The 18,348-nt window shown below is 42.5% G+C and overlaps 1 protein-coding gene across 1 annotated transcript; it reads left to right on the top strand.

The window, feature by feature from the left end:
• The first annotated feature begins 15,197 nt into the window (after nt 1-15,197).
• Nucleotides 15,198-17,392, top strand: LOC307162244 (single-pass membrane and coiled-coil domain-containing protein 3-like). The gene is made up of 2 exons (XM_079877456.1): nt 15,198-15,296; nt 15,796-17,392. The coding sequence occupies exon 2, from the start codon at nt 15,809-15,811 to the stop codon at nt 16,478-16,480; it is 672 nt and encodes a 223-aa protein (XP_079733582.1). The 5' UTR covers nt 15,198-15,296; nt 15,796-15,808; the 3' UTR covers nt 16,481-17,392.
• Nucleotides 17,393-18,348: the final 956 nt, after the last annotated feature.

Below are 18,348 nucleotides of genomic sequence, written 5' to 3'. Positions count from 1 at the left end.
ACGTTCTCATAACGTTGATAAAAAACGTTTTTAGAACAACATTCTTGAAACGTCTTTATGACGTTATTTGTGATTGATGAAAGTTCTCATAACGTTGATAGAAAACGTTTTTAGAACAAGGTTCTTGGAACGTCTTTTTGACGTTATTTTGTGATTGATGAAAGTTCTCATAACGTTGATAGAAAACGTTCTTAGAATAACATTCTTGAAACGTCTTTTTGACGTTATTTTGTGATTGATGAAAGTTCTCATAATGTTGATAGAAAACGTTCTTAGAACAAGGTTCTTGGAACGTCTTTATGACGTTATTTGTGATTGATGAAAGTTCTCATAGCGTTGATAGAAAACGTTCTTAGAACAAGGTTCTTGGAACGTCTTTATGACGTTATTTGTGATTGATGAACGTTCTCATAATGTTGATAGAAAACGTTCTTAGAACAAGGTTCTTGGAACGTCTTGATGGCGTTATTTGTGATTGATGAAAGTTCTCATAGCGTTGATAGAAAACGTTTTTAGAACAAGGTTCTTGGAACGTCTTTTGACGTTATTTGTGATTGATGAAAGTTCTCATAGCGTTGATAGAAAACGTTTTTAGAACAAGGTTCTTGGAACGTCTTTTTGACGTTATTTGTGATTGATGAAAGTTCTCATAGCGTTGATAGAAAACGTTCTTAGAACAAGGTTCTTGGAACGTCTTTATGATGTTATTTGTGAATGATGAACGTTCTCATAACGTTGATAGAAAACGTTTTTAGAACAAGGTTCTTGGAACGTCTTTATGACGTTATTTGTAATTGATGAACGTTCTCATAACGTTGATAGAGAACGTTTTTAGAACAAGGTTCCTGGAACGTCTTTATGACATTATTTGTGATTGATGAAAGTTCTCATAACGTTGATAGAAAACGTTTTTAGAACAACATTCTTGAAACGTCTTTTTGAGGTTATTTTGTGATTGATGAAAGTTCTCATAACGTTGATAGAAAACGTTCTTAGAATAACATTCTTGAAACGTCTTTTTGACGTTATTTTGTGATTGATGAAAGTTCTCATAATGTTGATAGAAAACGTTCTTAGAACAAGGTTCTTGGAACGTCTTTATGACGTTATTTGTGATTGATGAAAGTTCTCATAGCGTTGATAGAAAACGTTCTTAGAACAAGGTTCTTGGAACGTCTTTATGACGTTATTTGTGATTGATGAACGTTCTCATAATGTTGATAGAAAACGTTCTTAGAACAAGGTTCTTGGAACGTCTTGATGGCGTTATTTGTGATTGATGAAAGTTCTCATAGCGTTGATAGAAAACGTTTTTAGAACAAGGTTCTTGGAACGTCTTTTGACGTTATTTGTGATTGATGAAAGTTCTCATAGCGTTGATAGAAAACGTTTTTAGAACAAGGTTCTTGGAACGTCTTTTTGACGTTATTTGTGATTGATGAAAGTTCTCATAGCGTTGATAGAAAACGTTCTTAGAACAAGGTTCTTGGAACGTCTTTATGATGTTATTTGTGAATGATGAACGTTCTCATAACGTTGATAGAAAACGTTTTTAGAACAAGGTTCTTGGAACGTCTTTATGATGTTATATGTGATTGATGAAAGTTCTCATAACGTTGATAGAAAACGTTCTTAGAACAAGGTTCTTGGAATGTCTTTTTGACGTTATTTGTGATTGATGAAAGTTCTCATAACGTTGATAGAAAACGTTCTTAGAACAAGGTTCTTGGAACGTCTTTATGACATTATTTGTGATTGATGAACGTTCTCATAACGTTGATAGAAAACGTCTTTAGAACAAGGTTCTTGGAACGTCTTTTTGACGTTATTTGTGATTGATGAAAGTTCTCATAGCGTTGATAGAAAACGTTCTTAGAACAAGGATCTTGGAATGTCTTTATAACGTTATTTGTGATTGATGAAAGTTCTCATAACGTTGATAGAAAACGTTCTTAGAACAAGGTTCTTGGAACGTCTTTATGACGTTATGTTGTGATGGATGAACGTTCTCATAACGTTTATAGAAAACGTTCTTAGAACAACATTCTCAGAATGTCCTTATAGATTATTATTTTTTTTTATGTTATATTTAGGCTATCATAAAACGTTCTGGGAACATGTTGTTTGCTTCTTAACAGTTTACAATCACTAGATTTGTATAATATGACTATATATATATATATATATATCCATATAAACATTTTAAACATCACAGTAGTTTATAACACCACCCCAATAAACCAGCACTATATAGCATATTAATAAATTAATATTAACTAGTGCAAAATGCCTGTGCAAAAGTTTTTAATAATTGTTGTTTTGGTGTGTTTGAGTGCTCATTGTTACAATTACACAGCAAAAGTTCAGTGACATTTTTATTTGTGTAAAGTAGAAAGCAAATACTGATCCTGAAATAATGGCATAAAATAAATGTGGAAAATTGAACTACACAATGCAGGGAGCAGACTACACAGTGAACTCAGAGAAAACGCTACGCTTGAGTAAAAACAGTTTGTGAATAGACTATACTACTTGTAGATATTATTTAGCATTATTATTAGTATTAGTACTACTACTACTACTATAAAACAACCAAATTTTAGACTAAAGTCTCGGACAAAAACCTTTAGTGTCTGTATTTGTAGTAATGTTAAACATATCCTCCTGTACCATGATTGAGTTGACACACAACCTGACTTATCATTATTAAATATTATCCATTGTAGGTATTATTTAGCATTATTATTATTATTAGTATTAGTACTACTCTTACTACTACAAAACAACCAAATTTTAGACTAATGTCTCAGACAAAAAGCGTTATTGTCTGTATTTGTAGTAATGATAAACATGTCCTCCTGTACCATGATTGAGTTGACACACAACCTAACTTATCATTATTAAATATTATCCATTGTAGGTATTATTTAGCATTATTAGTAGTAGTATTAGTATTAGTACTACTCTTACTACTACAAAACAACCAAATTTTAGACTAATGTCTCAGACAAAAAGCGTTATTGTCTGTATTTGTATTAATGATAAACATGTCCTCCTGTACCATGATTGAGTTGACACACAACTTATCATTATTAAATATTATCCATTGTAGGTATTATTTAGCATTATTAGTAGTAGTATTAGTACTACTCTTACTACTACAAAACAACCAAAGTTTAGACTAAAGTCTCAGACAAAAACCTTTAGTGTCTATATTTGTAGTAATGTTAAACATGTCCTCCTGTACCATGATTGAGCTGACACACAAACGGACTTATCATTATTAAATATGAGTAATCGTAGGTATTATTTAGCATTATTGGAATTGTTATAAATAAAACAACCGCATTTAGACTACAGTCTCTGACTAAAAGCATTATTGTCTGTATTTGTAGTAATGTTAAATGATTAGTTCACTTCAGAATGAAAATTTATACCGAAGGAAATACCGCCCCAGTGGCGAAAAACTCTGCCGACATCTCATTTTCTCCTCCAACTTCAAAATCGTTGTTTTACCGATCATTGTTTTACCTTTATTTTTGTAAAAGACGTTTGATTGAATCTTTACACAGGACTGGGACGGGACTCTAGGTTCTGGCCAATTTTCTGAGCTCGGTTTCATGTTTTCACAAACTTAGTCCCGGTCACGTTGGAAGTTACCGAGCTGGGGACTATTATCAGGTGCTGCGTCATATCATTACGCCTGCTGGACTCATGGTACGGGGAAATTCCACGCAAAACTGTCACATCCAAAACGCCAACTCAATACCATGGCATTGTGTTGGCGTTATGGACGTGACAGTTTTGCGTGGAATTGCCCTACGGCAGCAAAGTTTCTTGATTATTACGCAGGAATGAGAATATAGTCCCTAGCCATATCAGCCTAGAAAATCGCAACTTTACATTTTCTGTCGGTCTTGCTTGTTTGTCTTAGGACAAATATCGAAAATCTTTGGTCATTTTTTTGAGAGAGATGCTAATGGTCTTGTCCGATTCAATGATTTATGCTAAGCTATGCTAAAAGTGGTACCGCCAGACCCGGAGATCGGCTAAATGGATTAGAAAACGGTAAAACTCAACTGTTCAACTCTGAGGGAGTTGTAAAATGAGCCTATTTCCAAAAAAAGTGGAGTATCCGTTTAAGTAATTGCACTTTTTTCTACTGCATGCAATGTACATTTGTTCTTTAACCTCATGTTCTGGATGCTTTGTTCTCCATTTTTTGATCTAGTATCTAATGAATGATCTGTAGTGTTTATATATTGACTGATGTGTGTATGATCTGAAAGCTTTGTTTGATTTTGAGAACGGGTGAAAAAGTCAGAAGAGTCAGGGGTTTTGTGAATGTAGTTTGAAGAATTGGGATTTGTGTTTAAGGTTGTGAGAAATGAGTGATGTTTCAAGAAATTAGTTTTAGCACTTCAGAAAAACTGTAATAGCAACAGATTTTATCTGTATTAGCTGCTGATTAAATAATCGTTAATAAATGGTTATTAATAAAAGTTATTCATGGGTCTCTACATTATATATGCATTAGTTAAACATATTGCATATAGTGAACCCATATTGTAAAGTTTTACTAACTTGTTTTTTCTTTACGTTTTTTTAGAACAGCCGAGTAGTAGCGATGTTATTTTATTATTTTATTTTGTGACTATAATGGCTGGTGAAAAAAAAAAAAAAACATACAAATCATAGCCTGGTTTGCGGGGACACTTTTTTTACACATACACAACATGGTATATAAGGTCATACTTTTTAATATATACACATACACAACATGGTTTGTAAGGTCTTTTTGAAAAAAAAATTTTAACTTCATATGGTCATCTATTTATGCTTAAAAATAACATATATGGCCTAAGGTTTATGAGGACACTGAGATGTCCTCATAAACCAAAGTGTCCTCGTAATGCTGGTGAGTAACCTGACATTTTGTCCTTGTAAACCACATTTGCCAGTTCACACACATACACACACACACACACACACACACACACACACACTCTGAGTGTACAAAACATTAGGAACACCATCCTAATATTGAGCTGCACCCTTTTTGCCCTCAGAACAGCCTCAATTAGTTGGGGCATGGACTCTACAAGGCGTTGAAAGCGTTCCACAGGGATGCTGGCCCATGTTGACTCCAATGCTTCCCACAGTTGTGTCAAGTTGGCTGGTAGTGGATCTCTACTCCAAATAGCTCATTCCATCTCATCCCACAGATGCTCAATTGGATTGAGATCTGGTGACTGGGCAGGCCACTGCAGTAAGCTGAATTCACTGTCATGTTTGTGGAACCATTCCTGGACAATCCTAGCCTTGTGGCATGCATGGGGCATTATCCTGCTGAAAAAATCCATTAGCAGATGGATACACCGCTGCCATGAAGGGATGCACCTGATTGGCAATGATGTTCAGATATCCTGTGGGTTCCCGCAGATCCTTAAAAAGTCTTAAATTAGTTTTTCAATTTTAAGGCCTGAAAGGTCTTAAATATGACCTATTTTCAGTTGAAAGTCTTAAAAGGCCTTAAATAATTTTTTCCTATAAAAATAAAAAACACGATACCAGAGATCAACTTCTGAAAACTGCCATGCGTACCCGAGTATTAAACAAGAAACTGCCCGTACCCTAAGCAATGATCGCTAGCAAACGTGATTGTAAGTAAATGAAAACATACTACAAATAAACTTGAAAATATCACCTCGAACAAGGCACAGTAAATGTTCAAGATTTATATTTTGACTATAAACCAACTACACTTTTCATCACTGACTTCTATTAATTTACCGAACCAAAGAAGTATTATCAGTGCACACTCGTCACACAAAGTATTCGGTCAATGAAGTGAAATGTAGTAAGCACATACACCAATGCAGATCATCAGAAAGTCTATGTACTACTAGAACTTGTCTAAAACGTTAGGCATTTGAATTTTTATTTTGAACGGTATTGTAAAGAGGTTGCCGTCTCCTCGAGTTGATACTACGACTAGTGAGCTCAATTGTGTTGTGGGGATTTGGGTTTTATGTATTAAAAAATGAATACATTATTTTTCCCATTTAAAAAATACGTAGCCCGGTGATTGACACCTCTGAGGCAGGGCAGCATTTTTATCCCGAAAAAGAAAAAAGAAATGCTGTGCCCCGCAAGGTGTGGAGCCTCAAAATTGAGGAAAGGATAGTGGAGATGTGGCAGGAACACCCGTGTGTCTTTGACATAAGTGACATTTCCTATCATGATCACTCATTGAAGGAGCAGATGGAGGGAAATTCCTTTGGCACTTCAGGTACCTAAGTAAATAATTGTTATAACTTGTTAATGCCGAAGCAGATGGGCCTACTGTGTGTGGGAGTGTGTGCTCTCATTAGAATCAATTTCTACAGTCGTATTCGATATCCCTTTCAAACCCCTACTGTATGCTTGTATTGCTAATTTAATCAAATAAGAGGAGGAGGGGTGCGTGTCTGTGAGTGTGAGAAATAGAGAGAATGTAGATTACATTGCCTATTTAACCCTATAACACAATATTCTAGATGAGGTCTTACTAATGCATTGTAGAGTTTTAACATTACTTCCCTTGATTTAAATTCAACACTTCTCACTATATATCCGAGCATCTTGTTGGCCTTTTTTTATAGCTTCCCCACATTGTCTAGATGAAGACATTTCTGAGTCAACATAAACTCCTAGGTCTTTTTCATAGTTCCCCCCTTCAATTTCAGTATCTCCCATATGTTATTTATAAGCACATTTTTATTGCCTGCGTGCAGTACCTTACACTTTTCTCTATTACCGTATTTTCCGCACTATAAGGCGCACTTAAAGGTTGTCTAAGCGATCCCGGGAGATGTTTCTTCTTGTTGACATTCGAATTATTGTCAAACAAAACGGAGGCTAGCTAGACCCTCCCTCCTCCTCATCCACGCACTAACCCCCGAACCCCACGCCCACATCATTCTTGTCGGTTATTGGCTGGAACAGTTTGTTATGTTTCGTGCTGCGGGTCGCTCTGTTTGTTGCTCAGTTTGTTTTTGTTGCAGTTTGTGGAGCCTGTGGTGTCTACAGAGACCGCGTTTTTTTACAGTGTGTTCAGGGGACAGGCAGCTAGCGGATAGTGAGGAGATGTTTGCGGTATGTGACAAAAAATGTGTTGGCCTAAAAAACGCGTGACATGACTTAGAGCACCTTTAAAAGCCTTTAATTTTTTCAAAAAACGACAGTGCGTCTTATAATCCGGAGCGCCTTATATATGGATCTGGCGCCTTATATTAATGTCTGTAAAACAACCGCTGACTTAAACCTTGTTTATACTTTCGCCTGGCACCGCAGCGCGAGCCTCAGCTGACTGCTCGCGCACCTCCCCAAACAGACGAGGCATTTATACTTGACGCAACTGTTTTGTTTTAGACTGAACACCAGACCATACAACTGATTTAGCCATAGACTGTAAAAAATACAAATTTTCTGTATTTTTTTACGAATCTGCCCGACCAGACGGATATTTGTTTTTTTTATTACCTTCGCGCTCATGCGGACGCGTCGAGTAAGGTTTTACAGCTCAGCCACTTGTTTTTTCATATTTTTTTGCAAGTGGTAAAAAAGGTTTACATTTGGACTTTAGATGTGATCTTAGGCTTGAAAAGGTTGGTGACCACTGCATAACACAAACCCAGTCAAACGTTTGACTGCAGTATCTTCTATTCTATGCGCCTTATAATCCGGTGCGCCCTGTATATGAAAATAGTTCTAAAATAGGCCATTCATTGAAGGTGCGCCTTATAATCTGGTGCGCCTTATAGTGCGGAAAATACGGTAAATGTCATTTGCCATGTGTCTGCCTAGTCCTGAATGCTGTCCAGATCATTTTGAATGACCTTTGCTGGTAGAAAGAAATTGTGTAATATATATACAAAGTTTGGTAAAAAAAATTAAATAAAAATTTTGTACATATTTTTTTTATTTATCATTTATTTATCATTTATTGAAATATTTGTTCAATTATGGATACATATGGTTACTTTTATTTCAGTTTGCCCTATAGAAGACATTTTCCACATTTACAACAACATTGTGCACAAAGATTGGACATTTTGCTGGGCAACACATTTTGTTAAATACAGAAACCTACAGCGTTTGTTTAAACATTGCCTCAATGGGGAATATGCCTTGTATCTGTGACCTTCTTGAGCGTTGTTGGAGTACTTTCGGTGTTGCTGTCGGTAGATTTCATTTCCTTACGTTCCCAACCGCTAACGATGAAACGGAACGAATGTTTACAGTGCTGATGATGTCATCAAAACGAGACGGATTTTGTTCTTGAACAACTATACAGCCATGCATAAATTGCTTGCCGACAGTCGTCTGTCCGCACAGATCATTTCATGAATAGCAGTACAGACGACTTCTGTTCGTTATAAACTGAATGGGATTAAATATGACACTCGGCAAGTACTTTTATGGCAGACCCCTGGGACCCTTGTCTCTCCCACATACATTGCTGTTGTTTTTTAGCTGACCCTGCTGCTTCACTTGCTTTTATTTTTGTCTCATTGAAATTGCCTGGCAGGGATCTCTCCCAGCGCTGTTAATAAATTGGTTTTGCTTACTGAACTCCTTGGCACTAGTCTTTGGAATTCTTGCAATTAGATTTGATATCCAATGCAGGAAAAAAATTGTAATGTTTCAATGGTAGTGTTTTTTTATTCTTTCTAGTTTCAAACATAATGAGCTGATTGTTTTTAAAATGTGTATTCAGTTATGTATCAATGACTATTATGCATGAATGGGATATATCAAAATGTATTTGACAGGAAGACAAAGGAGCCTACACTTCTTGTCTGCTAAGATAGAGTGTAAAGGGAATACTGAAGGGAAACGTCTTAAGTGAGAGATGGACTTCGATTTTTGGATTCACTGAACATGTAAAGTATGAAACTATTTGTTAAACCATTTGACTGTTCGAAGTGTTAAAGTGAATTTGTGGTTCTCTTATGAGAGATTCTCTCGTACTGCGTAGAATACGCTAGGGGAAAATCCTTTTCCACGAGAATACTGAAGCCAAAAAATTATCCTTAATTTTTCATTAATGTAAAACGCGTTGCTGCAGCATACAGGCATAGGCGAGACAGCTTGCGCGCCTATTGGCTGGTCTGCTGGCAACTGCTTGAGCCTATCGAGCGAGACCTAGAGTGACGTCATGCCCAATGAGGCATGAGTCCCGCCGAAACGGGCGTGGCTTAGGTCTATAAATACCGCTCGCGGGCTCATAACTCTGATTTTTATCCTTCAGCGAAGCAACTCACATCGCTGGATCCGAGAAGAAGCCACGCCGTCTGAAGAAGCATCTCAGCGGGACGAGTCGAGAAGCTGCTGGCCGTGCCGCCTTCATCACCTTCCTGCTGCGCTATCCGCCGCCCATATCCTTTTACCTCTGCACTGTGTGTGTTCGCCGGCGCGACACACACTCTCTAAAAGATGGCTCTCTTTTTTAAGATGCCATCCTGCGGCTCGTGCAGAGCCCCACTCGGTGACGGGGACTGCCATCTCATCTGCGTTCCCTGCCTGGGTGAAGAACACGCAGCTCTCGCGCTCGCTGACGGCGGCTGCCCTCACTGCGAGCTATTGCCATTAGCGACTCTGAGGACTCGCTTGCCCTTCTTCAGAGAGACTGCGCCCACACCGCGCCGTAAAAAGCGCCCCGCTTAGCGAATCCCGGAACCTTCACTCAGCCGTCAAAGCTCGCCGGTGCGCCCGCCTGCTTCACCGGCTTCATCAGCTTCGCTTCCGGACAGTCAATGGCCGCAGTCTGCCGCCGGTTCCGTCGACGATGCGGATGAAATGGATGCTATGCTGCGAGAAGGGGATTCCTGCTCTCTCCTGGCGTCGGGCAGTGAGGGCTGGGCGAGCACTGAGGATCTCGCACCCCCTGCCCGGGCCTCGACGGGAAAGAGAGCGAGCATTGAGGCAGAGCTTGTGCGCGTTCTCACTCAGGCCACGACGAGCCTCGGTCTCGATTGGGTGACGCACAACCGGCTGGACGGCTATTTTCTGCCCGGGGAGCGCACTTCGCTGCATCCAAGCCATCGCCTTTTCTTCCGGAGCTTCACGAAGAAATCGCTAAGTCTTGGGGCTCCCCTCTTTCGGCCAGGACGAGATCCTCTGTTTCTCTGGCGTTCTCCGCGCTCGACGACGCTAAGAACAGAGGATATAACTCCCTGCCGCCGGTCGAAGAGGCTATCGCAGCGCACTTATGCCCGCCCGTCATCCCTGCTCCGCCATGCTTTCTCCGCCGCCGGGCAGGCCGCGTCTGCGTTGCACACCATGGCCACGCTCCAGATTTTCCAGGCGGACCTCCTCCGCAAGCTGGATGAGAAGGGGCCTGACGCTATCTGTGTGCCGGACCTGAGGAGCGCGACAGACCTCGCTCTCCGCGCCACCAAGTCTGCGGCACAGGCCATTGGACGGAGCATGGCCTCGCTCACCGTGACCGAGACACATCTGTGGATAACGCTCTCGGACATGTCTGAGTCGGAGCGCACCGCGTTCCTCGACGCGCCGCTTTCCCCTGCCGGCCTCTTCGGAACCTCGGTCAATTCACCGAGTTCACCGAGAGATTCGCAGAAGTTCAGAAAGCAACACAGGCCATGAAGCACTTCCTCCCCAAGCGCTCCAGTTCTGCAGCAGGCCGTGCGAAACCGTCTGCTCAGAGCTCACAGCCTAAGTCTCTGACCACCGCCTCCTCTTCTCAGCGCTGCCAGACCCAGAGCTCGAGACCGCGCTCTCGCTCCTCCGGCCGCCGCCCTGCCACGCGTGGCCTGCGGCCGAAGATTGCGCTGAAGCCAGAGGCCCCGAAGACATCCTAGCACGCCTAGGAAAGCGACGGTGTTCAAGTCCCGCTGTGGCCGGACTTCCACCAAAGCTTGCCGCTCGTCCAGTCCCAGGAAGTGTGACTGGTCCAGCGTATTTAGCAGCCAACAAGCCGGTCCCATTGCCCGCTTGCCTGCACTCAAAAGCCGTTTTTACGGCTACCCAGACAAATCGATTAAAGAGTGTATTTTCTGGTGTCCTGGTGGTGTTTAATGTGTAGAAAAAATGCCCACTATCCAGTGCCCATTCCTACACACAAGCACAGCCCCTCACACAGGGCTAGCGCACATAAAATCGACCCAGATCGATTGCGCATTAAACGTAGCGAACGTGCCCACGGCCCAGTGCCCACAAACGATACTTCCCTCATGCCTCACGGTTTCTGTAAAAACAAAACCAGGTTGCAGACGCTCTGCTCAGGCGAGCGATGCGATAAAGGTGGTAAACGTGCCCGCTTCCCTGCGCCCACGTCCACACACAGGCGTGATAGTTCCAACATAACTCGCCCAGCCCTCCCCCTCTCGGTTGACCACCGCAGAGGAGTCGAGTGCGGGCATTCTGCAAAGCGGGCAAAGCTTCCCGGGGTTTCGAAGTGGGTGCTAAACATCATAAAAGAAGGCTATTCGCTTCAGTTTCGCCAACGCCCTCGCTGTCACACGGCGCGCATCGAGACCACGGTGGAATCGAAAGTAGCCCATCTACTTCGAGCCGAAATTATGAAACTTTTGGGCAAAGGGGCTATAGAACCCCTGTCTCAAATTCAAAGCGAAGGGGGGCTTTACAGCAGATACTTCCTGGTACCCAAAAGAGACGGGGGCCTCAGGCCCATACTAGATCTGAGGCATCTGAACAGAGCGCTCATGAAACGCCAGTTCAGGATGCTCATAACCAGAAAAATCCTCGCACATGTTCGTCGAGGGGACTGGTTTGTGTCAATAGATCTAAAAGACGCGTATTTTCAAATACAGGTTGCGTCACATCACAGGCAATTTTTGAGGTCCGCCTTCAAGGACCAGGCATATCAGTACACGGTCCTGCCTTTCGGCTTGTCCCTGGCACCCCGTACATTTACGAAGTGCATGGACGCAGCGCTCGTTCCCCTCAGACTCCGGGCATACGAGTGCTGAACTATCTGAACGACTGGCTCATTCTAGCTCAGTCTCATTCAGAGATTGTGGAACACAGAACCATTTTACTCGATCACCTCGAGAATCTCGGTCTCACAGTAAACTGGGAAAAAAGTTCGCTATTTCCCAGACAGACAATATCTTTTCTGGGAATAGAACTGAACTCGCTGACTATGACAGCACGCCTGTCATCCCAGTGCGCTCTAGACATTCAGCGCGCTGCCGGCTCCTTTCGCCGCGGCGCTGTAGTCCCTCTCAAAAGATTTCAAAGGATGCTAGGTCTGATGGCCTCAGCATTGTCAGTTGTCCAGTTGGGCTTGCTACGCATGCGCCCACTGCAGTTCTGGCTCAAAGAGAGAGAGCCTCACAGAGCGTGGGACTCCGGTCGGCTTCGCCTCAAGGTCAATCAAGCGTGCATCGCAGCTTTGAACCCTTGGCGGGCAAAAGACTGGTACCATTCAGGTGTAAGCCTGGGGACTTCCTCGAGACTGATGGTGGTGTCCAAGGACGCATTCGCCTCAGGATGGGGAGCGCTGCTCAAGGGCAGACCGTTTTTCGGCCAGTGGTCAAAACGGGAAAGCTCCTTCATATAAACTGTCTCGAGATGTTAGCAGTGAGCAAAACGCTCACGCGCTTCCTAATGTGGGCTCGCAGCAACCTGCTCTCGCTGAAAGCAGCGCATGTGCCAGGGCCCCTGAATATAGGACCAGACAGACTGTCCAGGAACCACGTTCCGACAGGAGAATGGTCTTTACACCCACAGACAGTACAGCTGCTGTGGAAGAAATTCGGCAGAGCGGAGGTAGACCTGTTCGCGTCTCAAGAAAACGCTCACTGCCCAGAATTTTTCTCGAAGAGCAGGGACGCGCTGATCCACACGTGGCCTCGCCGTCCTCTCTCCGCCTTCCCTCCCGTCTCCCTCCTGACCCAGGTGGTAGAGCGGATCAGGGAAGAAGGATGTTCAGTGCTGCTTGTAGCGCCCCTCTGGACGAGCCAACCTTGGTTCCCACTTGTTATGCAGTTAGCAAGCACCGCCCCGTGGCCAGTGGAAGGATCTCCTTTCTCAAGCCAACGGCTCGATCTGGCATCCCCACCCAGAATTATGGTCCCTTCATGTGTGGATCATCAATGGGTACCCGCTAACCTCCCGCGCGGAGTGTTAAACACGATCACGCAGGCTAGAGCTCCGTCTACGCGACGTCTCTATGCCTCCATATGGTCGGTATTTTCTGGCTGGTGCACAGCTAATGGCGTGCAACCCCTGAAATGTGGAGTGACGGAGGTCCTCTCCTTCCTACAAGAGCTGCTGGATAAGGGCAGGTCCCCTTCCACGCTCAAAGTTTATGTGGAGGCCATAGCAGTGTTCTCTACGACAACGCTTGGCCAGTCTATAGGAAGGAACGATTTAGTCATTCGCTTCCTTGAAGGAGCTAAGAGACTGAATCCTCCCAGACCTCCCACAGTCCCTATATGGGACCTTTCTACGGTACTGGAAGCCATGAAAGGTCATCCTTTTGAGCCCTTGCAGAAGATTGATCTTAAACACCTGTCGTTCAAGACAGCGTTTCTCCTGGCTCTCGCTTCAGTGAAGCGCATAGGGGACTTACACGCGCTCTCTGTGAGCGCGACGTGCATGGAATTAGGGCCTAATGACTCTAGGGTTATACTCAAACCTAAGCACGGTTATGTTCCAAAATCCCTTAATACACCGTTTAGGGCACAGGTCATTTCCCTGTCTGCCCTACCGGTCACCGGAGGTGACGAGGACGAAAGCCTCCTCTGCCCAGTCAGGGCATTAAGAGCTTATGTGTCTCGCTCATCTGTTTTCAGACAGACAGAGCAGCTCTTTGTTTCGTTCAGCGGGCGTTCTAAGGGACTAGCCGCTTCGAAACAGAGCCTATCCAGGTGGATAGTGGACGCAATAGCGCTAGCTTACACAACCAAAGGCATGCAATGTCCTTTGGGTGTCAGGGCGCACTCCACGAGAGGCATGGCCTCTTCGTGGGCCTGGTCAAGTGGGATTGCCTTGCAAGATATCTGTTTGGCGGCAGGCTGGGCCTCTCCGTCTACATTTATAAGGTTTTACAACCTTGAAGTTCCCGCACTACAGGCCAGGTTACTGTCGGTCTAGTACGGCCAAATTTCTTTAACCGACACTGTCGGTCTTGAGTTATACGGCTATTTTGTGGAATAGCAATGTGGCTCTACGCTGCCATATATGGAAGATAGTGGTTATACCCCTCTTCTTCCAGGATTCCCTGTGAGTCCCCTGGGTGATTGTGCACTATGTGAACTCCGGGCTGTTGCCCTTTGAGTCTATGGTGTCAGATCCCCGCACGCACAGCGTTTTACATTAGGTTCCCCTAGCGTATTCTACGCAGTACGAGAGAATCTCTCGTAAGAGAACGTACTCGGTTACTAACGTAACCTCGGTTCTCTCTAGAGAGAGGAAGGAGTACTGCATATCCTGCCGTGCATGCACGCGCTCTGGTTGCTTCACTGTAAAAAATCAGAGTTATGAGCCCGCGAGCGGTATTTATAGACCTAAGCCACGCCCGTTTGGCATGACGTCGCTCTAGGTCTCGCTCGATAGGCTCAAGCAGTTGCCAGCAGACCAGCCAATAGGCACGAGCTGTCTCGCCTATGCCTGCATGCTGCAGCAACGCGTTTTACATTAATGAAAAATTAAGGATCATTTTTTGGCTTCAGTATTCTCGTGGAAAAGGATTTTCCCCTAGCGTATTCTACGCAGTACTCGTTCCTCTCTCTAGAGAGAACCGAGGTTACGTTAGTAACCGAGTACGTATAAGTGTTCATTAGTTGTTTTGAAAGGGTAACATGACATGTTTTTGTGTTTGCCATTATGTGTTAACACTCTGAACTACATGGCTTTATTGCACCATTAAAAACAATGTACTGCAGGATCATTGTAGGAGGAGTGGGCAGGAAATGGGGGATTGTGCAAATCTTTCTTTAGAAGGAAGCTCATGCTCAGATTCCAGGAAAGGAGAGTGAACCTGGACCTGTTCCAGTTCAGCACCCTGTGTGTACTGTACTTACTTCTCCATCACCGATTTATGATTACTGCAGAAAGAGGAAGCAGGTAATGGGGGATTGTGCAAATCTTTCTTTAGAAGGAGTCTCATGGTCGGATTCCAGGAAAGGGGGAGTGAACCTGGACCTTCTCCAGCACAGCACACTGTATGTAAGAGCAGTGGATCACCTGAGCCTGACCCACAGCCAGCCTGACGCCGAGACGACAGAGAAAACCAACACACACCTCCAACAGAGAACCAGGTGAGCTGTGTTCATTCTCGGGTAGAGTGGGAGGAATTAATAGACTGACAAACTGAATTCATTGGTTTTAAATACAGACATATTTCTGTGTAATGTTTTACTCCCAAAACACGTTGTGCCTCATTTACTGAACAATGGTAAAATGCTAAAATGACTAGGTGGTATAGGGAAGACACTTTACTTATTTGTACTTTTTTCCCATTCAAACTTATCTGCATCCACATTGTGAACGGCTGTGTGTTTTGGAAGGTAGGGGTTATGCAGCTCTGTGGAGAAGAGACATTCATTTAAAATGCGTTGAGACATTCCCAGTTACTGACCTTGAACAAAGAACTGGCTACCATCTGAAAGGAGATCCTCCACAGTATATCCAATGCAATTAAACCTCTTATAACTGACTCCCCTTTTTTACCTCATTTCACATATTGGAAAATATGACACACGTGGACTACCACTTAATGTGCACCACCTCTTGTCTTCATTTTCTTTTCAAATCCAGGTCCTCACTCAGAATGTCTTGGAGTGACTTATTCTTTCCAGGCAACCCCGGGCGGCGTGAGGAGGTGATCCGTCTGAGTCAACAGCTGTTGTCCTGCATGACTCAAAACTTCAATGCCACCAACCGGCTTTCCAAGCTTCTCAACACAGAGTTCAAGTGCTCTTTGCCACACATCACTCTTAACAACCAAGCCAGCATCAGAGAAAACTGTGATACCCTAATCGGTGCCATCAGCAAGATCCAAAAGGAGCTGACCCACATTGATGAGAAGCTGAAGGCAAAACTGGACCCAGAGTTGTACAAAAAGCTCCGCGATATATCTACGCCTATTTCTGACAGGATTGTAATAGCTTCTCGGGCTCTTACTACCACAATGGGCATCGTGACAATGGCTGCTTCTGTTGCTGTGGTTGAATTAATTAACAAAGGGGTAATCTTTAGTCGAATCGTCTCAACCCTGGGCAGGATCAGTACCTGCGCTGTGGCTATGATTGGTTTAGGGGTGTTAGGGTTTGCCATCGATGCGATTGCCAGTGCGATCCTTGGGGCCATCGAAAAATCCAACCTTGAGACAGTTATTCGGGAATACAAAGATGCAGTGGAGAAAGTCACACCGAGCTCTGAGCAGTACCAGGATAGCATTATATATGTCATTGTTAAACTGGAGGTCATGCAGGAAAAATAAAAATTAGGGCATGGTGTTTTTTTCCTCGAGGGGCAGCTGTAACATGCTAAATACAAGCCTTTCTTCATTAATAACATTTTACATTTTTCTATATCATCTGCTTCTGCTCTGCTTGGATTTTTGAAAATGATGCTTTTTTATGTTATGCAGAATTGACATAAATTCTTATTAGAATTGCTTACCAATGTCATTAGGGACAAAAATCATACAGAGAGATGAAATTATTTTACAGACATTTAACAGTGAACAATATTCTTATTGGGTTAGACTGGGGAGGCTGCAAAATGAACAAGTATCTCCAAAAAACACATGTGAAGGTTCAAGTTTGACAGTTTAAGAGTTCTTGCACTTTAACATGAGACAATATATGGCATTCCTATTATGGTGCCACCTATAGGCCATTTGCCACCAAATAAGACTATTGAGAAAAGCATGTTTCCATTATCCACAATGTCCTATTTTTAGGCACTTTTTTCACATAACACTTTAAAAATAAGGAAATTGAGTGGTTGCTGGTGGCCATCTTTGTTTTGTTTTTTGGTAAACTTAACCCTCTCAGTGCCACGGGTGACTATAGTCAAATTTGAAATGTCAGGAATCTCCCTGTATCACTCCTCCTCTAGTCACGCCTCACTCACTCTGGAGCTGCGCGCCCCTCCTTCCAGAATGAAATCACTCCTGCTTTTCCCCCGGAGTCATTTCAAAATATGTGCTTCCCTGCCGTCAGTGCGTGACAAGGTTTTCTTTTAAATCGAGAAGATTATTTTCAGGTTGAGTCAATGTCAAGTTACTTCTTGGATTTCACACATCAGTACTGCCTCTAACTTGACAAAGGGCTTAGTCAACCACGGACACAGAAATCATCTCAAAATGGCTTTTACTTTCTCTTCAATAAAGTTGTTACAATCTTGATTTGCAGTCTGTTTTTCATTCATATCACAATAGATTGGAACAGATGAACTTTGCAGTTAGATTAGTCTTGAAACAATCACTCCATTTGTAGAAAAGCTCAAGTTCAAATTAGGTTGATAACCTTTAAAGGAAAATAAATAATACAATTCCTAATTACAATCAAACATTTGACACCATATGCATTAACACAATATATATATTTAACAGACCTTTAAATTCATATATGAACCGTATGCACTCTAATGCATCCTTATAGCCTACTCAAAGCATAATGTCTAAACATGTAAACACTATAAACAACACACAGGATTGCATTTATCTGAATATAAATGAATTGAACTTCTAACAGTCTTCCTACCAGCAGCGTCTCGGGTTGATAATCACTGATGTGCATCCAATTCCTGGGGAGACCAGGGACAGTTGTAACACTTTTTGCCATTTAAGCAATACATCAAAAAACATTTATACTGGAATAACCAATTTGTTATATTATAAACTTCAATCTGTCAACTTCTGAAACAATGTATTTAAGTGGTTTTATGAAATATGTACAGGTTGCAAAATTGATTTTAATCCAGTATCTCCACTGTTACAACCGTCCCAGTGTACAGGGACGGTTGTAACACATGTCAGGGACGGTTGTAACATGTCTAAAATATACATAATCCATCATATACTCAAAATGGAAAATATTTATCAGTCATGCTATTGTGACTATCATTTAATGTTTTTAAGGAATGATTACCTTTTTTTCATGCTACATGACAAAAAAAGAGGTGAAACTGTCAAATTATAATACAAGAAATTTATTTAATGCGTAGAACACCTCAAAAAAGTTTAAAGTACTTTTAATTTGCACATTAAAGCTAAACTATGCAGTTTTTTTTAGCTTGATTAGTTTACAATATAAATGACACTTGGTTGGTGATAACTGGGACAGTTGTAAAGGGGTGTTA

The sequence above is a fragment of the Squalius cephalus genome, assembly GCF_949319135.1.
Source record: "Squalius cephalus genome assembly, chromosome: 7".
Taxonomy (NCBI): Eukaryota; Metazoa; Chordata; class Actinopteri; order Cypriniformes; family Leuciscidae; genus Squalius; species Squalius cephalus.
The sequence above is the reverse complement of the archived record's forward strand: the minus strand, read 5'-3'. Positions and strand labels throughout refer to the sequence as shown.